The 25,730-nt window shown below is 38.7% G+C and overlaps 1 protein-coding gene across 5 annotated transcripts in view; it reads right to left on the reverse strand.

Annotated features, from left to right (window-relative positions):
* Positions 1-9,840: 9,840 nt before the first annotated feature.
* The window catches only part of GPATCH2L (G-patch domain containing 2 like), a 52,321-nt gene continuing 36,431 nt past the window's right edge, over positions 9,841-25,730 (reverse strand). For 3 of the 5 annotated variants that reach the window (XM_019640387.1, XM_019640389.1, XM_019640388.1), the window contains exons 9-10: positions 22,298-22,392; positions 9,841-15,812 (exon numbers count right to left, since the gene is read on the reverse strand). In XM_019640387.1, the coding sequence (XP_019495932.1) occupies positions 15,652-15,812; positions 22,298-22,392 (256 nt within the window). In that variant the 3' untranslated portion in view covers positions 9,841-15,651. Of the gene's footprint in view, positions 15,813-18,167; positions 18,306-20,151; positions 20,280-22,297; positions 22,393-25,730 lie in introns of those variants that run through there. The other 2 variants (XM_019640390.1, XM_019640391.1) reach the window with 2 other exon arrangements.

Genomic DNA, 25,730 nt, shown 5'->3' on the forward strand with positions numbered 1-25,730 from the left:
TTTAACCACATGCTTGCCATTATGATATATTATCGAACTTTATTATTTTTAATGGGCAAAAATTTTATCTTATTACAAGTGAGGTTTACAATGTTTTCAAATAATATGCTTGTCATTGTATTTTCTCGTCTGTGAAATATCTCTGTTAATTTCCTTTGCCCATATTTATATTGGATTGCTGATCTATTTCTTTTTGACTTGAGGGGCTCTTTTGGGGGGGGGGGATAAATTAGCCCTCATCTTGGAGTTACAAATATCTTACCTAGGTTCTCATTTGCATTTGCTTATGGTACTATTGTCATGAAGAAAATTTTTATCTCTACAAAGATTAATCTAGCAATCTTTTCTTTTATGGCTTCTGGGTTTTGTGACACACTTAGAAAGGCCTTCTCCACTCTTAAGTTATAAAAGAATATTCCATTTTTTTTAGTACATCTAGAGTTTCATTTTTTAAATTTATTTTTAATTATAGTTGACATTCCAGAGTTTCATTTTTTACATTAAATCTTTGAACTATCTGCAATTTGTCCTGAAGTAAGGAGTGAAATATGGATCCAACTTAGTTTTTTTCCAGAACACCCTCCAGTGGTCCCCATTTCCTGAATAATCTTTTTCCCATTGATTGAAAAGCCACTTTTATCATACACTCAATTCCTATATGTATTTAGATCTATTTATGAACTGTTCTGTTCTACTGACTATTCACAAATTATTACCACTGTTTTAATTGCTGTTGATATGTAAATTTTAAAATATTTATAGAGTTAATATGCTTCTGTCACTATCCCTTTCTTTCCTGGATATTCTTGTTTATTTCTTTTTCCATATGAACTTCAGAATCAGTTTGTGCAAGTCATTTTTTAAAATCCTATTGGTATTTTTATTGGCTATCACATGAAATTTATAGATTAACTAAGGAGAGGTGACATCTTTATGATGCTGATTGTTCCTGTGCAAGAACATGAAATGTCTTTCAATTTGTTCAGATCTTGTTTTGCGTCTCTCATTAGCATTTTAAAATTCTCTACAAATAATATTTCTTAAGTTCATGCCTAAGTATTTCATATTTTATTTTTTCTGCTGCTTGTATAAAATGGGTCTTTTCTTTCCTTGTAGCATGTAATTGGACATTGTATATACAAAGGCTATGGATTTTGTGATTTTATGAAAATTAATTTGTAGCCATCTAATTTATGATATTCTTGTTTTGTTTTTAAGTTTTTGGTTAGTCCTCTTTAGTTTCTAGGGGAACAATCCAATCATTTCATCTGCAAATTATAATTGCATCCTCTATTTCTTTTTAATTTCTATACCTTTAATTTCTTTCTCTTGTCTAATTGTTTTGTCGAAGTCCTGCGGAACATTTTAAATGATGATGGTGATTAGTGGATATCTTTGTCTTGTTCCTGACTTAAATGAAATTGCTTCTCTAATTCTCAATCAAGTACAATGCTGGCTTTGAATTGAGATAAATATATTTTATCGTATTAAAGAAACACCCAGCTAGTCTTAATATTAAATAATCCTTGTATCCCTAAAATAAGCCTCACTAGTCATGTGAATTACTTGTATCTGGAACCAGCATGACCGGGTTCAAATCCTAGCACCATCACTTATTAGTTACTTGAGTTCAGACAGAGTACGTTAACCTTTTTTTGACTCCGTTTCCTTGTCTGCAAAATGGGGATGATAAGGACATCTACCTTATTCAGCTGTTGTGAAGATCAAATAATTATGGCAAGTTGAGCATCTCTTTATATGTTGAAAGGGCATTTGCATTTTTTCTGTAAACTGTTCATCTATCTTCCCTATTTTCTATAGGATCATCTCTTTTTTTAGAAGCTGTTTACAATTTAGGGATATTAACCCTTAATCTATGAAATAAATTGCAAATGTTTTTCCAGTTATCACTTGTATTTTACTTTGCTTATGGTATATTTTGCACACAAAAGGTTTGTTTGTTTTAGCATATATCTCTATTGTATCTGGATTTTTAAGTCAAATTTAGTCTGAAAGATTACATTATTGGCCCCAATTCCTCATCTTTCTCTGTATCCCCACCATTTGCCATTTGAATTTACAATCCCTTCCACCAAACAGTGGAGAATATGTCCCTACTGCTCCAAGGGGACTGGAAGACATGTGGAGCACAGCTGCCCTAGCTGAACTCAGTGGCATTATTATGCAATAAGTAACCAATGCCATTAGGAAAGCCTTCCTCACTCCCAGGTTATAGAGTAAGGGGTGACAATCTGTTTTTAATATTTAAAATATTTTTAAAAATTGTATAGGTTTTGCAACCAGATAACTTCATGTCCTTTTCCTCTTCCTTCTTGTTTACTGAATCCTTTAAAAGTGAAAAAGCCATTCTTACTTAGTTCCCAGCAGCCCCAAAAATAGGCTTCATGCTGGGTTTGGCCCATAGGCCAGTTTGCTGAGGAATTCATCTTGTTTTTTCTAGTAATTTTATAGTTTAATAGCGTACAATTAAATCTCTGATCAATATGAAAATTATCCTGGTAGGTAGTGCAAGGAACAGATCCAACTTCCTTTTTCAATATGGCTGTCGTTATCCCAGCACAGTTCACTGTGTAGTCATTTTTCCCCTCACTGACTTAAGTCACCACCTTTACTGTATACTGAATTTTCATTGGCAATTGGGTTTGTTTCTGAACTTTCTATTGTGTTCCATTAGTCATTATGTTAATTCATGTGCTAGTGCCATACTTTCAGCTTGAGAGGTTTTATGTTTAATTCCCTCCTGCTTCCAAGTGCTCCTTTTGGGAGTTTTCTTGGGCTAGTCTTGCTATTTGTTCTTCCAAATCAACCTTACGATCAACGTGTCCAGCTCCAGAGAGAGCTAGACATGTCCAGCATTTAGGGTGGATCACACAAATCTTTCTACAAACAATATCCAGTCTTAGGTTTTAAACTACTGACTAGATTTGTTTAATACTACAGGAGTAATCAAGCTATTTTTCATGATTGAGTTTTGGTAAATTATATCTTTCAAGAAATTGGTCCATTTTGTCTAAGCTTTCAAATTTATTGGCTAAAGTTGTTCATCATATTACCTTATTAACTTTTAAATCTCTGCTGGATCTATAATTATGTATCCCCTTTCATTCCTAATATTGTGCCTTCTCTTTTTCTTAATTAATAATGTTAGAGATTTGCCCATTTTTTCTTAATTTTTTACTTTGTTGATCTCTCAAATTATAAGTTTATTTTGTATTTCATTAAATTCTATTCTTACTACTATTATTACCTTTGCCTTCTCTGGGTTTATTCTGTTGTTCTTTTACTAGTTGTGTAAGTAGAATGCTTAGCTCATAAAATTTCAGTCCTTTCCGCTTCTCTGACTTAAACGTTTCAGACCATAAATTTTCCTCTAACTCTCCCTTTAGCTGCATTCCAAGAGTGTTAATGCATAGGATTTTGATATTCAGTTCTAAGTATTTTCTAGTATCAAGACTTTTCATTGATTCACTGCATTAGACATGCTATTAGATTTCCAAATACATTAGAAAATTCTTTTTTTAAAATTTGACTTTTTAATTTCATCGTGATTAGGCAATGTAGTCTGTGTGACTATAACCTTTGGAATTTACTGAGGCTTGCTTTATGGCATGTTAATTTTTGTAAATGTTCAATCTGTGCTTAAAAATAATGTATAATTCTTAAATTTGGGGGTATATTTTATTCACATTCATTACACCAAGCTTATCCATTGTGCTCTTTAGTCTATATTCATAACAATTCTTGTCCACTTGTCATATCAATTACTGAAAGAGGGCATTTCAAACTTAGTTCTGTCAATTTTTGCTTATGTATATTGGGGCTATATTATTAGGCTTGGCTGAGAATTAGTATTTCTCCCTGGCAAACGGAACCACTCATCAGTAATTGAACCAATGTTCATTATTTTGTAGACGTTATCTTTACTTTCTCTGATATCTGCTTCTTATGCTTTTTCCATCCTTTTATTTTTAATCTTTCTATGACTTTGTGTTTTAGATGTGTCTCTTATAAATAGCATATAGCTGGATTTTAAAAATCAGTTATTATAGATTTTATCTTTCAGCTGGCGAATTTACTATACTTATTACTGATGTATTTTAATTATTTTATCTTATTGTAAGCTTGCTATTTTTCTCACCTTTCTCATTTATTTTCTATCATTCCTTTTTTACCCATATTAAATGCTATATTCTTTATATTCTTTTAGTGGTTACTCTGGATATTTTAACATGTTTACTTACCTAAAGTCCCAAATAAGACTCTTTACCCTTTTCTTAAATAATTAATGGGCAGTTGGACACTTTAACTCTCATCATTCCCTTTCAAAACTACATGTTTTTGTTGTCTGGTGTTTTGAAGCCTCTCTTTCATTTCTTGAAATATAATTAAAACATTTAGTTTATACTCTGTGCTAATAAGTATAATATCTAAAGTGTTTGTGAGTCTGATACTCCTATATGTCGTTTCTGATGACTCTCACTCATGGTATCAGATTTCCTTCTTTGGTTTATGGCTTTTAACTATGAACTACCCACATTCTTTATAATTTTACCTGTGGGAGTTCTTTGATATCTAGACTGAGGTTTCATTCCTCCAGAGAGAATCTGTGTTTGCTTCTGCTAGTCATCTGGGGTTACCACTGACCTGGATCCACTGTAAAATAAACTTGAGCCTTATGTTATAGAGATAAGGGACAACTTGTTAAACATTTTTAGGTGAAAAAAACTTCATCCACCCAGGGCCAAGGTCAAGATAGGCTCGTTTCCTTACCGTTATTCTACTTTATTTAGCATTTATGTTTTCACTGTGAGTGTAGCACTTTGAGGACCCTCGCTTTGTGAGAGATCTTAGATTCAATTCCCTGCCTGGAACAGGACCTGCTTTATACCCTGCACTCATTGCAGGCCTCACGACACAGGCTCAGGGGAACCAGGTCTCAGCAGATACCTTCAGGGTGAACGATGGCTTCCATCGTACTTGCCTCCAAGATCTGAGTGTTCATGTCACTTTTGACCTCTATAGATTCTTCCATTTTTGGCCACTGCTTTGTGCATTTAGAAAGGTATTTTATGACCCTCAAGAATCAATGATAAAGTGAACCCCCAAAGTAGAAGAATTCAGTAGGAAAGCAGGACATAAAATGAGCATACAGAAATCAATAGCCTTCATATGTAAAAACAATGACCAAGTCGAAGACATAATGGCAGAGAAAACCCCATTTACTAGGAACAAAGAAGATTAAATACTTGGGATAAGCTTAACAAGAAATGTGGAAAAACTTATACAAGGAAATATTTAAAACAGTCCTGAAAAGGCACAAAAGTAGACTTGAACATGTGGAAATCATCCCCTTTTCTTGGCTAGGATGACTCAACATTGTAAAGATGTTAGTTCTCCCTAAATTAGTTAATAAGTCAAATACAATCTCAATAAAAACATCAATACACCTTTTTATGGAATTATACAAGTTGATACTATACGGAAAGAGAAACGCATAAGAATAGCCAGGAAAACACTGCAAAAAAAAATTAGGAGGGGAACTACCTCTACCAGACATTAAAACATACTATAAAGTTTCTATAATTAAAACAGTATGGTACTGTGCACAAGCAGACAAATAGACCCATGGAATAGAACAGAAAGCACAGAAAGAGTCCCAAGTACATATGGATTCTGGATAGACTCCTTAACTGGAAAAACAACATTACTGGGAAAACTAGTGAAATTCAAATAAAGTATATAGTTTAGTTAGTAGAATTGTGTCAATGTTAATTTCCTGGTTTCATTAGTTGTGCAATGGCTCGTAAGTTAACATCAGAAGCTGGAAAGCTCTGTACTATTTTTGTAACTTTCCTAAAATTATTTCAAAGTAAAAGAATTTTGTAAAAAGCAAGGTTTTGAATCAAGATCTCCCAAGAACAAGGAGAGGAGGCTCTGAGTCACACTGTAGTGCAGCACGAGAGAAAGGGCAGTACGTCACCACTGTGGGCCCCAAACGCTCATTTGGTTCAGTTTTACACAGTTTCAAAGAGCTTAGCTAACTTACTCAGAGCATGGTATTAAAGAGACCAAAATCAATCATGGGATCAAAGTTTAGTGTGGGCCAGCTGCAATGGTTTTATCCTGTGGACACTTTCTGCAGCCTTGAAATAGCAAAGATTGTAGAAGTCCCCAATCTAAAATGTGTGAACGGATCAACACAAATTTACTGTCACTACTGAGAAACAAAGCCCAAAACGCATAACTGGTTATTGACAGGAACTTTGTTACTGAGGAACGGTACTAGGGTTTAGGGCCACCACATTGTATATTCAATTCTACCAAGATAAGGCGGTTCAGGGGAATAACTTCAGACTGGCATCATGACAGAAGACATTAGGGAATCGGTCAGCCATGGTATAAACTGATATTTCCATTTCAGCTTAATCTACTCCTAAGCATGTCAGCAGCTCCTACAAATAGGTGGACCTGGTTACACACACCCCAGGGAGGGGATAGAGGAGATGCAAGCCTGTTCACATCTCAGCTCCAGCTCTGTCTGCACAATGGGCCCCTGCAGTAGGGTGTCCATGACTATACAGCAGAGGAACACGGTAAGAGCACTCCAAATCAACAAGCAAGCCCATGAACACGGTCCCTCGCCGTCTGTCTCCTGCCTACCTCTCCCTGCTTCTTTATGTCCTTTATATGTCAGCCTTACCAAAACACTTGCGGTGCCCTGAACAAATGATGCTCTTTATGCAGGATGGCCTCATCCTTCAAGACCTGGCTCAGTATATTTCTAACCTTACCTCAGCACAGTGCTCTCCTTCTTGCCAAAATACCCTGCTATTCTTACCTCAAAACCTATCACTCTACATTGTAATATTTGCTTTCCTTGTTTCTTCCTTAGAAGACCATGAACTTCATGACAGCAGGAATGCCTTTGCTCTTGGTATACTCAGCAGCTAGCAGAGTGCTTGTCTGAAAATGCATTCTATAGACATCAACAGAAAGAAGGGACGTCCATAAAGGCCAAGACCATTAAGATGGCTATTTTGCTAGCAGTTCTAGAAGATGCATAGCAAGTCTGAAAAAAAGAGATGTTCAGGACAGCCCATTGCTACCCTTAACAACTCAAAGTACACGTCCTCTTGGCTTATGGATCAGTTTTGCTTTGGCACACGAAGGACAATACCTTCTTATTGCCACAGGTTTGGAAGATTTGATTGACTTTTGCTCTAGACACTTTCAAAAACAAGAACAGGTTGTTTTAAGAGGATGCCACAGAAGTTGCCTATTTCCTTGCTGTAGGCACCGAGATGAGCCCATCCACAGTTGCTTTGATAGAGAAACAGCCCACCAGGAGCAACAGGTAAATGGAGTAAAAGGGTGTCATCAGACACCAGCCCTGGGACCAGGGTCACAGTTTATATCAGATATATGTGGCCACCAACAGCTCGCTTCTACTGTGAAAAGGGGCAGCACAGCTGAAAATAGAAACTCTAGCATCAAACAGACTTGGAGTTTGAATCCTGGCTGACAAGATTGGCTACCTGACTTTGAGCAAGTTCAGCTGTTAACTGTAAGCATATTTCATTGCTTTAACAGATAAAAGTACCTACCTTAGAGTTGTTGAGGACTGACCAATGGCATATAATAATCCATCAGTAAAGTTATTATTATTACTATCATCATCATTAGCTCTGGAAAGGATTCTACTGGTTTCAAGAGTTTGCAGGGTATACCCAAGGAACCTAAGAATATCCTGCTTGGGGCAGGATATTGACCCTCTTCCTCAAGATGTCTCTGAACACTTAAAAAATATCTTTGGAATCAGTGAATAGGGCAGTGGCTCTAGTGGATCTGTGTTGATCTTACCAGCTGCCCAGCATCTGAACTGCCCTTCTATATTTGAGGAATTCATCCATCCTAATAGAAGCTAAATATTCCAGATTACCTCATTCTCACCTCCCACAGCTAGGGCGTATGCACATGACTGCTATTTAGATCCACGTAGCCCAGATTATGAATCAGAAACCAGTGATTCAGAGAAGCCAGGACTGCATGGTCCCTTCTGGGAGGGTGGAACCTCTCCATAGTAGCAGAAGCAGCATGCAGTGAAGGGTGGGATGGAGGAAATCAAGTTCTATGTTTCATTATGAGGGCTAGTGCCCGAAACCCCCATAAAAAGTTCTCTGATAAAGATCCAATATGGTACCCAAGGTCAAAAAAATGGTCAGGAGCTGGGTCTGTCTCAGCCCCTAAATCCAAACTAAAACCTTACCAGCAGCAGACAGTAAAAAACTAAAGGTAGCGTTAGGTGGGGGTAGCCTCCTTGCAGGCAGAAGTGGGCCCAGGCCTCCTTACCAGTCCAAGACCCTGGAATGGAGAAAGCAGAAGAGAGACCCCAGTTCAAGCCTGACTTTCCATGAACAGCATTTCTGGGCACAAGTAAATAGGAGTGGATCCATCCTAGAATCTGACTAATGTGACTTGCAATTCTTCCTGTCTCTTGGAGGACGAACAAAGAGAAGTGAGGGAAGGAGCAGAAAACTTCCTAGAAGTTTGCAGGAATGAGTAATAAATGTAAATGCTTCACTCTAAGGCTGTGCCTCAAGTCAGTGCGTTAGGTGGTACGACAAAGGAACACATTAGCACGTGGATATTAACTGGGGTGCTGGAGGTGAGGGCAGAGACAGCCCTTCAGTCTGCATAACCACCCTGCCCACCTGTGGAGACTGAGAAAGGGCAAAGAAGTGGGAGAAAAATCAGCAGAGAGCAGGGTCCCAAAAGGACATGGCTATACAGCAGCATGTCATCAAGATCAACCTAAAGACTAAATTTTGACAACTAGAAGTCAATGGTGCGCCCAGCAAGAACCATTTTAACGGTGCCGAGCGTAGAGGCCAGGTTTAAGCACAGGGGTTCTCGGCCCCAGCTGGACATTTCTTTAAGGACTGGAGCCTGTCCCACCTCCCTATTCCCATGTCACTGGTTTCATTCTGTTGGGGGAATTAGGATTTTCAAAAACCTCCCCAGGTGGTCCTCAGTGTGCAGCCAGGGTCATAAACCACTGCTTTCGTGATTTGAGAGCTAAGGAGCAGGAAGAGCAAGTGAGGGCAGTACCTTAGTGGTAGTCAAGGGGTTCGAAAGGTTGAGGAAGGTATTTTTATTAGAAGAGGGAGTTTTTGAACATGTTTAAATGCAAAGCTTACATGCCAGGAGTGAGAAGTTGTAGCTAGACTGAGCAAGGCATCTGTCTGTTCAGGGGCGAGGGACCTAGGGCATAGAAGGGATTTGTCTCGGGCAGGGAAGCACTTGGAGGAAGAGTGTATGTGAAGGTGTGTAAGTGGGGGACACCGCCTAATGCTCCGTTATCTGTAAGGGGAGGGGGAGATTAGCTGCTGAGGTTGATAGGAGTGGGTAGAAGAATTTTGAATGGCCAGAGTTTGCAATAGCTGCTGACAACAGGTGGGAGGTTGCGATAAATATTGAGAGCAACCCAAAATGTCACCATGATTTGGGGTGGCAGAAGTTTGCAGTCATTTTTCATGGAGCAATACATTGCCCACTGGAAGGAGCAAAATACAGAATCTACGCATAGTGAAATGGGCTGATGTATGGCAAATCCACCAAGGCCATCTGTAAGTTCTCTGCTACTGTCTTTCCTTTTTCAATTAAAAAACACCCGAATGAGGGATCTGCAATGGTCAGAACTCACTGCTAGAGACAGAAAACATTAATTTTCATAATTTAGATATTAATCTTTTTATATTCCCATACCTTCATACCTAATTACACTAACATTTTGGGCCAAGGTACTTTTAACTGGTTTTCAAGATGGAGAAGAAAAATTATGTGGTGCTTCAAGACTGCAAAAATTGGAGAGCTAAGCAGCCTACACATGTGTATCAATCATGTTTTTAATTTTCAGTATATTACCATGTTTTGATATCTTAAGAAACCTTCCTGGCTGGAAGAGACCACCCCTCCCAGGGCTAGCCAATTCTTAGAAATATTAAAGGACTCAGCCAGCGGCATGCTTTTGATCGACAAGCTAACCAGGTCTGAGGGAGCCCTGCCTCCTCCACTGGCATGCACACCCCAGGAAGCAATCATCCCAGAGTCAGGTACCAGGCAGAAACCACGCCACAGCCCAGGGGCCCTGGAATTTGTCAGCCTAACCAAACTAGCCATTCCTAAACTGCTCCCCCTCCCTGCTCTGCCTTCCAGGAGGAACCGTGATGAAGCTCTGGGCTAAACCTACCACTTGCTCCCGCCTTCTGCCTCCTGACCAACCTGGGGTTTATCCTGTGGCCCTAATAATTAATGGGCTGTGTATCATTTCTAGGGGACCTGTGAATAACATCAAAGTTTTGTTTCAATGGCACCAACCTCTTCATGTTGTCATTCAGTCTCCTTTATAAATTAAGACCCAGCCACAAAACCACATGAGCATCCGAGGGAATACTAGAGAATTCCTCCCTAGCCACATGTATCACCAGAGAGAGCTTGAGTTCGTAGGCTTTGGTAAGGGAGGGTCCTGCCCAATTCACACAAATTAAAATCTAAAGAAAAAAGTGGTCATGATTTCCCTTCAAAACTTTAGAGTACTGTACTCTGAAATGCTGGATCCATGAGTCAGACAACAAAAAAAATATATAACATACTGTTGCTACTGGTCCCCAACCCCTGCAGAAGCACTACCTGAAATGTAAAACAAAGGCAACAGGGTATGATTAAGTGGGATAACTGAAAATTGATTTTTACATGCTCTAAGTGCTGAGACTAAGTCCTAGCAAAAGATTACCAACAACTCAACAAGTATTTATTATAAACACTATGTACGCAGGGTGGTTTTTCTTCCAATTATAATATTTTTTTCATTTTTGTGAGCCATACTTTAAAGGCTTCATAATTATGACACCAGAAAATACATGACATTTTCCCATGAAATTAAGAAACAGTGAACAAATGTCATAAAATCATGGATGGCAGTATCTTACACAAATGTTTTACTGCCAACTTGAAAAATGACTATCACTCACAGACTAAAAATTCATGGTTATATTTTAATCCACTTTTAAAAGGTTGTTTCCATCCATCTGAATACAGCCTTGATGGCACTTTGCTCCACATCATCCTTTCTCGATATTTCCAGGTGATCTTTCAGGAGGTTGAGGGGGAAAGTATGGGAAATAAAGACATTAACAGTTTCTGCAAAGAATCATACACAAAACATCTCTATATTTATGGAGGGAAATATAAGAGCACCTCAGAGCTCAGGGGGCTACCGGTACATTAAAACAGTTCTTTTCAACTGTGGCAAAGCCCATGGTTCTCAAACATCAGCGTGCCCCAGAGTCCCCTGGAGAGCTGGTAGGAGACGGCTGGGCCCTGCCCTGTGTGTGATTCAGGTCTGGTGGGGGCAAGAAGGCCCTGATGCTGGTCCAGGGGCTCTGCTGTAAGCATTTCCCCTTCTCTTCCTCTTGTCTTCTCACTTCTAGACCTCGCCAAGACTGCCTTCCTTGGTGAACATCTTCCGGACCCCAACTGTTCAATACTGTGCTTGAAATTTTTTTATTCCCCAAATTTGGCAATTTTACCAAGTGCTTATGTCTATTTGCAGTGGCAGGAAAATTTCTTCTTTTGGTTGCAAGTTTATTTTGCTGGGCTTATTAAAAACCTTAAAATCCACACTCTTCGGCAATATCACTCATTTTCCTTGTTTCTTTCTGGTGGTGTTGTTTCCAAGCATCTGACGCCCATCTCTTCTGTGATCTTCATGTAGGTGAAAGCATCTCTGGACCACTCGGTGTTTAGCGCTAATAGCAGAATCCGCCAATTTCGTCACCTTTCCCCTCTGCACCAGTTTTCTGATGGGGCAGGAATCCCTCCTGATTGCTGCCACCATCAGTAACTCCACCAACTGTCATGACTGGAGTGGATGATAAGGAAATACTGACAAGTAAAAGGGACAGCTCAAGCATTAACAAAGGAAGCAGCTGACAGCAAGCGCAAACTGCTCCTATCATCCCTCCCACCATCCCATGAACCATGACACATCCTGGAAGCTATGCCCCTAACGAGACTGCATCCACAGCTGCAGAAGGAAGCCACTCAGTTCTCACCCAGCTCAGGTAAGGTTCACCAGGCACACAGAACACCAAATTGGGTTCCTAATACTGAAATTTTTATACATAGCCTTTCCCCCAGGAAACGTCAAGTACATGGCTCAGAGCACAGTAATGAAGCCAAAATAAAGCAAAGATCTGTGATGAATCAGGCATCCTCAGGAGCCTTCGCCTGGAGCCAAAGTGGAGGACCCATCACATCAGCAAGGACAGGGCCGGCCTAGCTCCTTCCTCGCGACACTCTGTACCTTTCTCAACTCTAAGTGACTTCTGTGATAATTATGCTCCATTACTTTGCAGCATCGGAGCTTCCAGTGCTATGGTCTACATTGTGTTTTTTATTTCAAGATGCAAAGATATACCAGATTAATCCATCTGGCATTCAAAAATAGTTTAATTACCTGTTCTGGGTGGGGAGTTTTACTTAGTGAAGAATGCCATAAGCATCACAGATTAGATCTATTTCAGCTTTTGGTCATTTTGCTTCCCAAATGGTCTTGTTTTGCAGCCTGTTTCATAGTTGAGCAAAAAAATGTCATCTGAAATTTTCAATTGCATTCCATTTCTAAAGAATTCAAGGTTAAAGCACGCACCACTCAATAAAGATCATATTCTGTCCCTCCCAGATTTGGCACCATGTAAACGGCTACTAATTTCCTCTTCTGAACAGTTCATAACCAAAAAGCAACACAAGAACTTTGATGCAAATAAAGTTGCTCCCTTTAAATACTGCAGCTGAAAAATAACCTCAAATTCCCTTAAATGCATAAGCAAAACTAACTTTTATGAATGACAGTGGTAGATAATGTCTTGACTTTTGTCTATTGTGGAAAATATACAAGATTAGCGTTCAGACAGGCAGACTGTGTAGCCAGCTGGGATAAATCAGAACCCTGAAAGACGTAAGAACTGGGGAACTCAGCTTCAGTTATTACTTCTGAGCGGATCAAATACATGTTGAGCTCAAGGATAATCCTCAAAGGAAGTCATGCTATCAGTTTTTTCAACAGATTACAAAACCTGATTTTGAAATTATATCTTTTGTTGAAAGGTAAGGCTTTTCTTAATTTATAACATTATACACTTTGCCATATAAAAAGGAGATTTAAAATTTTTAATTCAAAATACACTCAATTCTAAGTTATTCTTCTGAAATTGATTCGTACAGAAAACAAGCAGAATGCGTTGGATAACAAATCTGTAAGCGTGCTCACGCAGCAGCTAAACGCAAGGAACACAATCTATAGACCTGTGTTGCAAAGTACTTGTGTGCTTAATTGCTATTTTCTTAGGCAATTGTTTTAGGCAATTTTCTTCCCTACTTCTTATAGGTAGATATGGCATTTTGGGGTGATCCCAGTAGATAGTACTCAAAATATGTAGAAAAGCATGGCCAAGAAAGATGAAAAATATTCACAGCACACTGTTTCAAAAACATGGGTCTCAGAGTGACTCACAGGTCTATCAATGAAAAACAAAAGATTATAACCCAGAGCAGAGAAAGTATGAAAGTCTGGGATTTTAATCCTGACTTAAGTGATTCTGGGCCAGTCACTAAACTGTTACTGCTCGTCTCTATAAAAACGGCAACAGTCACCTACCTTTATGTTACAAAGGTGTTTAAAATGTAAAATTGTATTTATAAATTACTTCTAATCACAGGTAAAAAGGAGAACTGTCAAGCAACATGCCATAAAAGATTCGACCTGAAATTTGGAGGTCTTAATAGGCCATGATCACACGACCAATCTCTGCACGAACCACAGAACTTAGTGCAAAGACAATAAAATTATGTCCATAGATTTCTCCCTTAAATCCAACAAACTACGTTAGAAATGTATGTCTCAGAACACTATGGGGACTAGGTAAGAATGCACATGACAATAAAACCTACCCTCATCACTAAACAATTCAGTAGTGCCATTTTGTATTCAACAGACACTGCGTCTTCTATACTACCGTGGGTGCAGCCTATAGGGGAGGGAAGTACCCTCACTATGACAGGAGAACCAGGGCAGCTGCCAGGGATGCTGGGCTGGCTAGAGCATGACTCCTCCCCCATGACCTGCATCTGCCGCTCCCTCCACTGTATCCCTGTTATGGACAAGTGACCTGTCCTCAATCTTACATAGAGTGCTATGTAAGCTCAGCTTAAGTTTCCCTCTCCAATTATTTACACCTACCACAGACAAGGAAATTCTGGAGCTATCGTTGATTTTTACAGGGAACATGCCAGAGCAGCCTGCCATTACATTCTGTGTGAGAAAGAGGGACATCTGCACTTCAGGGAAAGGAGGCTCTGTCCCACTCAGCACCTATTTAAGCACAGAAACTACCCAGGTGCCAGAGTGGGGGTCCTCTAGAACATAACCAGAGCAGTGGCACCCAGAGAGCAGTTTCTGTACATTTCAGAGTGAATGTACTCAATTTGTACCACAAGAGAGCCCTTCTATCAACCAGGCCCCTGAATGACAGGCACGTTTGATAATACCATTTTAGAAAGGGTGGCTTTTCTCCAGCAGCTCTAGGCAGTCACTTATTCCTCATTTTGACAAAGTAGCATCCAACGTCAGGCATGGCTATATACATAACTCTACATGCAGCTGAGCCGTGATGAACAGGCCAAGAAAAAAGGCATGTCAAAAGACATTTTTCCTCCCCAAAGTATGGCCCCAAGAAGCCATTATTATAATAGCGTATGAATTTCTGCTGCAGGTTATTGACCTGTAAACTAACAGTAAAAGTCCCATTTAGTACATAAAGGCTAACACTGCAACATGAAGTATGAAGACACAATCCACTGACTATTTAAGTTTGCTGTACAGCTAAAACACCTTCTTCATTACACCAATTTGCACATATATGTATCTAAATAGAAAATGAATTGTGGAGATGAGGCAAAATACAGTGCAGTTGCTGGCGGGCTCACGAGGCCATCAAGAAGACTAGAAGAAGTTCCCAAGTCCCGCGCTGCTGGTGTTGTCTTCTGAGGCTCCAAACTGAGACCTTGGTGGATTTATCTGATTGGCACTCTGAGTGAATCGAGGCCGGGCTCAAAGGCAAGCCTTGCCTCCTGAAAAAACCATTCCACACACAGGTCTTGACTGAATACCATTTGGGACTTCCTTAAATGATATTAAAGCTCGACACAGAGTATGCAAAAGCAGTTACTAGTTTTTCGAGAAAAGACACACCTGCCAAAAAAGCAACAGCTCTGTAAAGGGAGCTGTAGGTAACTGCTGAGACAGCAATAGCAATGTAACAAATATAGCCTAGGATGGCCCTCTTTTAAAAAAAATTGCTGCCCCAATACTTCACTTTTTTTAAAAAAACAGATTTCCACAACAAGATTTTCTAACAGAAAGAGTCCACTGCTTTGCTCGAAGAGGAAGGACCCAGTCCTGGTGGTGAATGGGCTGGGAATGTCCATCAAGATATGCAAGACTACATAACACACAGTCTAATGTTTGTTTCACAACACCTCGCTGGCTCCTGGTGGGTGAAATGCTGCTCTCTAGCTGCATCCAGGGCTCTTTTCTTGTGGCATTTTAAAAAACGCAGCTGCAGCTGAATCAGCAGCTTTCTCTGCGGCAGAGGTCCTGACCAGCCACTCGGAGTTTGGCGATTTCGGGGCCTGCGACGCCAGTGCAGTTGACTCCATCGCATCCACATGAACTGGTAAGATCGTTACAAGCAGAAAGGAAAAAAAAGTCAAGGAGAGACAAATTAGAATGAGACACTTCAATGTACAATTTCCTTAATCCTTTTACCTTATGCCCTATTAACCCGAGTGCCCACATAAGGCTTTTCTTTTGAAATATTACTCAGCCATAAAAAAATCATGAAATCTTACCATCTGCAACAACATGGATAGACCTAGGGGGTATTGTGCTGAGTGAAGTAAGTCAGACAGAGAAAGACAAATGCCATATGATTTTACTTATATGTGGAATCTAAAGAACAAAACAAACACACACACACAAACAAACAAGAAATAAACATAGATACAGAGAACATTTTGATGGCTACCAGCTTGGGGGGGGGGAGCGGTGAAAAAGGGGAAGGGAAAGGAAGAAATGCAAACTATTAGTTACAAAATATCAGGGGGATGTAAAGTAGAGCATAAGGAATATTGTCAATAATATTGTAATAACTTTGTAGGGTGTCAGATGGGTACTAACTAGATTTATCTGGGTGATCACCTCATTCAGTTATATAAACGTCTAATCACTATGTTGTACATCTGAAACTAATATAACATATTGCATGTCAACTCTAACTGAAAAATAAAACAATTATTTTTAAAAAGGTTAAGTTTTAAGTAGGCTAAGTATTTCTCTACCTGAGAAAATGGGTTTAACTAAACAAATGAATAAATTCAGTAGTACAAATTCATAATGTAGTAACTATAACTTATTAAGTACTTACGTACTAGGCATAGTGCTATGTAAATATTACACTCATAATCTTACTTCCTAATGCAAACTCTTAGAGGTAGGCATTGTCATCTCCATTTTCTGGATCTGAAAACTGAGCCATCGAGGAGCAGTTAAATTCTTCAGGGACACAACAGAGCTTGTTAAGTAACAAGGTTCAAACTCAGATACTGATTGGACTCCAAGCCCTATGTTCCACGGGGTTCTGGTTACAGCCCGTGACTCCAATATGACAGTGTCACCAATTAATAGCAGACAATAAGGAAAATGGTAGAAAATCACACAGTCAGGCCCAGTTTTTCCACAAGGACACTAACCATTCTGGACCCTATCCATTGAATGCCAAAAGAATGCTGAATCATTGTTGACAACCAAACACTGTCCTCACATTTCCAAATGTCGCCTGAGCAGGGTACAAACCACCATCACACTATCTGTTGAGAGCAGATATACACTAACATATAGCAAAATCCAGAAAAGCTTCATTCTTACCCTGTCACTCAATAATTTTACTCTGGAAATGTAACCTAGAACAGTAATTTTCAAACTGTGGGTCACAAAATCAGTTTAGTGGGTCATAACCAGTACTTTTTTTCTTAATGAAAAGGAATAAAAAATATCAGAGTGTACCCAAAGATTTATTTCAGATTTACATGTATACCCACATACATATTCAAACATGAATTTCTTATAGTGAATTATTGTTAAAAAAAAATCTTGAAACCTATTACTCTGGCACATATACAAGAGTTTCTTGAGGACAATGGCTTTCAAATGTTTTGGAAATTCAACCCACAACAGCGAGAAATACATCTGACATCACAACCCAAAAAATCTCTCTCTCTCTCTCTCACACACACACACACACACACACTCATATTTAACTGAAAATAAAGTTCACAAAACTGTATTTACCATTACTATATGGTCATTAACAACAGTGAAAAAGCCCTACCCTAGAAAACTTATTTTTGCTATATATATATTTGTTATTATGCTAAAATATACATTACGTAAAATTTATCATTTTAATAATTTTTAAGTTCAGTAGCCTTAAGTACATTTACACTGTTGCACAACCATCACCACCACCCATCTCCGGAGCTTTTCATCTTCCTACATGAAAACTCCACACCCATAAAACATTGACTTCTCATTCTCCTCCTCTCCCAGCCCCTGGCAGCTACCATTCGACTTTCTGTTTCTATAAATTTGACTATTCCAGGTACCTCACATAGCTGGAATCATACAATGTCTGTCCTTTTGTGTCTGGCTTATTTCACTTAGCATTATGTCTTCATTGATGTTGCAGCATGTATCAGAATTTTATTCTGAATAATGAAGGCATTCAGGCATTCATTCATGTGTGTTTGTGTGTGTGTGTGTGTGTGTGTGTGTGTGTGTGTGTGTGTGTGACATTTTACTTATCCATTCATCCAGCAAGAAACATTTGAGTTGTTTCTATCTTTTGGCAACTGGGAATAATGCTGCTATGAATATGTGTGTACAAATATCTGTTTGAATCTCTGCTTTCAGTTCTTTTGGGTATATACCCAGAAGCAGAATTGCTGGATCATACAATAGTTTTATGTTTAGATTTCTGAGGAACTGCCATACATACTGTTTTTCCAGAGCTGCTGCACTATTTTACATTTCCACCAGCAATGCACAAAGGTTTCAATTTCTCCACATCCTTCCCAACGCTTGTTTCCTGATTTTTGATACAGCCATCCTAAGGAGTGTGAAGCAGCCCAGAAAAAACTTTTGCACATGTTCTCCCACAGAATGATGCAGTCTTTTTCACAATAGCATAAAATGGGATACAATGCAAATGTCCTTCAAGAATGTTTAACTGTATATTCACCATATTCATACAATGGAATACCATATATATGGCAGTAAAAAATGAATGGATTTTGGCAGGATGAAACATAAATGAATCCCAAGAACATAACTGGGTGAAACTTGTAACTTATAAAATATGACATTCCATTTATAAAAGGTTCAAAAACATGCAAAGCAGACCACAGTTAGACAATCTTGTATATGTGCCAATTGCTTAGAGATACATGTCTGTTAAAATTATCTGGAAAAAAAACAAAGAATAAGTGATTTTAAAATGTATCAGGATAATGGATACCTCTGAGGAAAGTTGAAAGAAGATTTTAAAGGTGATGTTCTCTTTCTTAAAGCGGATGGTGGGTACACGGATATTCACTGTATTGTTTTTCTTTACACTTTATATAGCTTCTATAAGTGTTCTTTTATAGCCATTCAATATTTACCAAAAAAGTTTTTTAACTTTAAAAACCATTTAAATTTTAAAAAGGCGTAGTGGGCAGTAAGAATCTGCCCTATGGCTCCCGAGACCTGACCAGCCTAAATCGGAACTACTGAATCCAATCACAGGGAAGAATCATACCGAGGATAATCCCGTTTCAACTGTAGGAGTCTATTCATGTATTCATACAACAAATACCTAGTGAGATCAGTCCATGTGCTGAGTGCTAGTTTAGCTGCAGGAAATATAGCAGTCAGCAAAACAGATAAAAATTCCCGCCCTTGCAAGTGCATCTCTGGCATCACTGGCCTGGTATTTAGAATCTGATGTAGCTACTTGACAGGTTAACTGTTGGGTACCCTTCCGGCTGATGCTCTAAGGTCAGGTATCCTGTCCCACAGAACAAAGTTAGAAAAGGCTTTTGGAATGGCCAAAATAGTCAGGGCTCTGAATTCAACAGCTTGTCATCCCAATTCTCCTTTACCTAAAGCCAAGTGTTTACTTTTTGAAGGAATGGGATCTGTAAGCCAAAGGCTCTGTTCTGCCATTCTGATGAAGAACACCATCTCAAGGAAATGAAGTCTGGTTTTCAATCGAGTTCTTTATGTTTTTCAAATTTAGGGGAAAAAAACCCACTTCTTCTTTTCCAGTTACATTCTTTAAGAGCATGTACAGCAAATTCCTGTCAGCACAAGGTAATGGCTGCTGGGCCTCCCCTGTGCTGGTCAGCCAGGGAAGTGGTTTACGTGGTTACGCAGTCAGATCCACAGGTGGCTCTGTGCACCAGACCCCTGCGCGTTATAAAGCCATAATGGGAAGGGCAGGGGACATAGAAAGAAGAAAATAAAGGTGCTACGCCTTCAGGAAGGATCTACTTAGTGACCCTATGAAAAAGTCCTTTTCCCTGGCTTTTTGTTAATATTAATACAAAAAGACAAGGGAGACATGCTATTCCTTTCTGCTCTTCACCTCTCTAGCCTTATTAATATCTTTAAATTCAGTCAATTTCAACTCAAAACTTTCCATCAGTGGGGGAGGGGAAAAGGGAAAAGATTTGTGGCTGCATGTTTATGAAAGAAGCTGAATTCATCACAGTGACAGGGGAGAGTGTTGGCAGAGATCTGAGCTATTTATTCTTTTAGGAAAATCCTATAAAGAATGACACAAGGAAGCCTCTATCTGCAGTCTTGTTCATCACACTGGTGAGGAATCCGATAACAGATGTATGCGGTAGCGTGATTTAGTACCAGGAGCTGGCCCCTGATGTGGATTAATACAGCGGCAAAGCGGAACGCACCTCTCTTCATCACTCATTTCTATAAAAGAGGTGGAATCCGAGATGGCCCGATGTTAGGCAGAGCAAGCCCATTTGTTCTACTGACTGATGGCGCGGGCTCGGGCTATGTCCTTCACCTCCATGGGGCACTCAGGTTGTGGGTAGAAAAAAAAAGAAAACGTTCAGTGAAGCAAGCTTTAGTCAACAAGTGAGAGGAGGAGTTGAGCTCCGTAGGGGAAATCCTTAATGCTCAAGTCTTGTTTAATGCCTCCCAGTACAGTTTCCAATCTGAATATGGAATCAGGATTTTAAACTCTTCTCAACAGTTCTTCTCCTATAAACAATCAAAAGCTAAAAACAGAAGCTGGATATTAAGGAGGAAAGGAAGAACAAAAAGATAAGAGGGGAAATTGTGTTTTAACGTTTCCAATACCACAGGCTAGATGAAGATCTGGGATTTGATGTGAAGTCATCGTTTGGAACCATTCCTACCATATACAAGACAGAAGACCTGCAGTATTTAAGACATCTCTAGAGTGAGAGGGAAAATGGTCTGACTTGGGCTTTGCAATTTATCGACCATGTGACCTCAGGGAAGTGATTAACCTCTCTAAGCCTCAAATATCTCGCATACTGGGAATAAAAACAGTATCGACCTTATAAAGTTGTTGCAAAGATTAAGTGAAATAATGTATGCAAAGGGCATAGCCATGTAGAAATCACTAAAAAATTTATTATAATCATCAGACCTGTGATTAAGATTGCCCATTATCATGACAATCTCAGTCTGAACCATTATCAAGCACTTGTCCCAAACAGAAGCTTGAAGAGGCGAATTTCAGAGCATGTTGAAACTTACTAAGTGAAGGTAGGGGAAAAAGTTCCCTATTTGTCTACTCTCAACTATCAATTGCTCTGACCTATATATAGTAAATATACAGTATTTTATTATAACATATTTTCTGAAGAAAATAAAAATACGATATACTCAATTTCCACAGCATGAATTCACTATCATCAAAAAAAAAATAATTGTGGGGATCGGTGGATACCAGAGGGGAAGGGGATTGAAGATGGGCGAAAGAGGAGAGGGCAGTCAATTGTATGGTGATAAGACAGCTACTAGACTTTCTGGGGTGATCACTTTGTAGTGTATACAGATGTTGAACTACAATGTTGTACACCTGAAACTTATATAATAAAAAAAAAAGAAAAAAGAAAAAAAAAATAACTGCAGGTATTTCTGATAGTACTACAAACGGATACGGTCTTTTCATCCAGAGCAATATAGTCTAAATTGCATTGAAATAATATAAAGGATTTCCTATGATAACTAATTACACTTAACTATTTTCTTTTTCAAAGAAAAGTATCTGTAAGCATCCAATATTCTTGCTGACATAAATATATAACAATTCCCCTTTGCTTTCATTTAAAGATAACATATATACAGTAAAGCACATAAGTCATAAATGTATATATAGTTCAGTGAATTTTTACGTATGTATATGCTCATGTAGTCCCCACCTAACTCATGATATAGGACATTTCCAGCATCCCAGAGGCCTTCTTCATGTTGTCTCATGGTCACTACCTCCCTACCAAACAAAGATAATCACAATTTTGGTTTCTACGAATTCGTTTTACACAGGAAACTAGACGTTTTAACTTGAAAATTTGTTTTTAATTAAAAATTTCATGACCGGTAAAATATTAGCACTCCACTATACATAAAACAGTGAGAATGTATTGTACCATATGCTAAATAAGAAAGTAAATATTAATAAGCGCATGTGGCTTCTTGGCTACTGACTAGATACTGCCACCCTAATGGGCTTTTCCTTAACAGAGACCTAATATCTTATCTGTGCTAGAACAAAAGCACAGGTGACTGAAGATTGTTGATAGTGAAACGCAGGGATTCAAATTCAAGAAAGCTGTTTGACACAGTGAAAAAATATAGACTTCAGGGTCAGAGAGAACTAGGTTTGAATTCTTAAAATATGCATGACCTTGAGCAAATTATTTCTTACATTTTCAATTTTCCCATGTAAAATGGAAATACAATTACCTACCTTACAAAGGTTACATGAAAAGTATATAAAACATACAATTTAGTGCCTGACACACATTAGGGGCTCAATAAATGATAACTACATTTAGTTACCTGCATTTGGGCTAGAAAGAGATGCTGTGGCCACAGGTTTCCGTTTCCTCTTGATGTCACGTGAACACGGGGGTCCCAAGTGTATGTTTGCCTGTCTGCAGATGTGAGGAAAGAAAATACTGCTTTAACTTTGTAATTCTTATTGTTTAAGACATAATGTTCAGCCTGGATGAAATCCTTGGCCCATTATAGATATATGCTAACAAAGTGGGCACCATACTTTGCCATCAAGTGTCAGTACAAGACTATTCAAAATTAATCATAACTCACTCTTCACTCACAGTATATACCCATTCTGAACTTTTTACCTGTTTTCAGAATAGCAGACATTCAAGATTAATTTCTGTAAATATGTTTCATTATTTGCTGATTTGTGTACAATTATTTCTCATAAAAACTACAACTGCAATTGTTCTAAACTCACTAATGAATACCTACTCCCAAGGGGTAATATATTGAAAAGTTTAATGCTGCATGAACAGAGATATTTGCATATAACTTTAATAGAAAGTTTAACCCTTCTATCACTATACATACATCTGGATTTTTAGTGGTGTCTGTGCCACAAGTTAAGTTTGGTTTCTGGGATTTTTAAAAATATATATTATGCGCTAATAACATGTCCCCTCATCTGAATGTTTAGCTAATTTTAAAAACAAAACAGTGGGGGCTTTAAAGCTAGAAAAGCAAAAGATTCTCTGGAAGACAATGGGCTTAACACTGAAATAGCCGCTATTTCAGTTTCCCAGTTTCTCCTTCCTCTCCAACTAGACAGATCTCACCCCTGATTAAGGACCAAGCTGATTCTCACCTTTACACAAAGCTTTCCTTTTACACTCAAGGCCTTATCTACCATGAATCATTATTTAACTGCTGTACATGTATCTTTTTCCCTAATGAGGCTTAGTTTCCTTGAGAATAGGGACCATGTTTATATTTCTGTCATAATTTTCCCATGATCTGCCAACCTCAGCAGAAGGTACATAGCTAATCCCTATTAAACATTTGTTGACTGGAACTGTTATGAATAAAAGTTCTAAAAACCAAATAGCCAATTACACACTTACAATGATAAAAAAATGGTAAATTTTATGTTGTGTATATTTTATCACAATTTCTAAAAAACAGCTAGAGTATATAACATGTAAAAAGGAATCTAGTAAAATTATACCAGATGAACTTCTAATTGGTACTCCTGGCTGGGGATCAGTTCTCATGGCTCAGTAGTCTTAAAACTGGAACCTCGGCGACCTCAGTCAAATCTAAGGGAACCTAGTTAGCAAGGCAACAAGACAACTGTTGAATGGACAATTTTTCCTACTCAGAGGGCCCCAATCTTAAGAAGTTTTTTAGAATGCCAAGAACACTAAAATAGGCAGAGATTTACAATATAAAGCCTGTGGTTTGGAAAAGTCCATCCAAATCAACTTTTATTGATCACGCTCTTCTGTATGGAAAAAAGAGTTAACTTTAAATTAAGTATCTCATTAATAATTAATTCCAAAACCCCAACGTGAAATGTAAATATGAATGTGTAAAGTAGGGAAAACAATTCATTTTTCATGCCTTACCTAAGTCCCGGGAGTAAGCCCAAATTAGCATGCTGATGTAATAATAAGAAAGATAGATGACAGAATGTCAAAAGTAGACAGGTCTTTAGTCTAAATGCAGAGGTGGTAATTCCCTTTGAAGCCAGACATAGGCAAAGAAAGTGACACTACAAAATTTTGTTTCTCCTCCAAACAGAGAAATGTACCGGATACAGTTTCCATTTTTTCACAAACAAGGTGCTGGAGGTACGTTCAGACCCAAACTCCAACTGTCCAAGCACTTGGCTCTAATTCAACCCAGCTTCTCCTGAGGTGCAGGAGAAAGCGAAGCCAGTGAAAGAGCAACACTTTATATCCGTGCTCTTTCTTCTTTACCTCAAGCTCATTACAAGACTCTCCAAACTTTTTAGTTTAAACGTTAACACCATTTCCTCAAACTAAACTAGGTTATTAGACATCAGGACGGCGGTCACCCTTGAGCTGCGGGGTGTGGAGGAAGAGGAGCAGCAACTAGGAGCTTCTGGGGTTCTTCCTGGTAATGCTCGTTTTTGGATCTGGATGCTGGTTACTTGCATGGGACCTCATGAAAATTCATCAAGTATGTATTTCTTTGTAAACTTCTCTGTATGTATATTCTCCTTCGATTAATTAAAAACACTGCTACTTCAACATCAACGTTTACAAAATGATGAGCTTTACGAAACAGATGTAAAGTGAAAAGCATAGAAAAGTACTCAAAAGGGCTTTAAGATATTCCCAGAATATTAACGTGGGCTGACCTAACCAAATACTGCCTTTTATTTACACGCCATCCAACAGTTTCACAGCTTTGCATGTTTAACATATATTAGTTCAATGGTTAAGGGCGCGTATTATCAGTCCTCTATGGACCAAGTCGTATCTTAGCTCACATTTTCAAGGAATGACAATTTTGGAGTAAAAAGATGAAACCATTTACGCACCAAAACGTTCAAAGTTTTGACCATTTTAAATAAAACGCAGTGGTTTTTTAATGCTTATTTATTTCAGTAAAATGAAAAGAAGTACTACTCCACACATAGGTATTAGACTGCACCACATTCTGCAACGTCCTGTGGGGACACCTGTGGACTCAAGGGCCCAGGTGGTCCCTAGGATGCCCTGCCCCTCTGGGCCATGGTTACTGGATCCCCATTCTCCCCTGCTCAGTGATCTGAAGGGCTTTAGGGTTGACTGTCCCTACATTAAATGACCCCAACTGCTAAGCCTCCAGCCTGTTGTTCTTTCGGCAGTAAATGTTCTACTTCTACCACCCCATTCCCACTCCTAATGGTTACCCTGAACATCCTAAATCCTTCAAATTTTGCAAATTCCTCTGAGTGTAACAGGAAAGAGCTGAAGGCTTACCAGGGAAACCAAGTAACGAAACTTATTAAGTCAGTAACTTTATTTTGTTGTAAAAGTAAGTATTTTGGTGTGGACTGTTTCCTTTCTACTCAGCAGTTTTGTTGCTTCTTGCATTGTTCACTGAGTTTTTACTGAATACTGGGGTATGGAAACAAAACAGTTTCTTCCCTAATGGACCTTGTGGCCTAGCCCTATTTCCCGCTGCACAGTTGTCTAGTTACAGAATCTGAATCACAGGAACAGTGAGGCAGAGATAAAGAGAGGTCACGTTCATTCCTGAAACTCAGGTTAATGCTCCTTCCTTCTTGAACCTTTTCTCTTAAGACCGTTTCCAAGTCAGAGAGCTATTTCATAAGAGGTAGAATAACATCACACCTTAGGTCTGAGTACAGAAGGGATATCTATCTCTCCCTATGTCCCTGCCTAGTAAAGTTGTGGGGAGGAAGGAAGAGAAATGGTCCAATTGTTACAGGAGGACCGTAAGACATTTCCCTTCT

Source organism: Hipposideros armiger, unplaced genomic scaffold (assembly GCF_001890085.2).
Source record: "Hipposideros armiger isolate ML-2016 unplaced genomic scaffold, ASM189008v1 scaffold_49, whole genome shotgun sequence".
Classification (NCBI taxonomy): domain Eukaryota; kingdom Metazoa; phylum Chordata; class Mammalia; order Chiroptera; family Hipposideridae; genus Hipposideros; species Hipposideros armiger.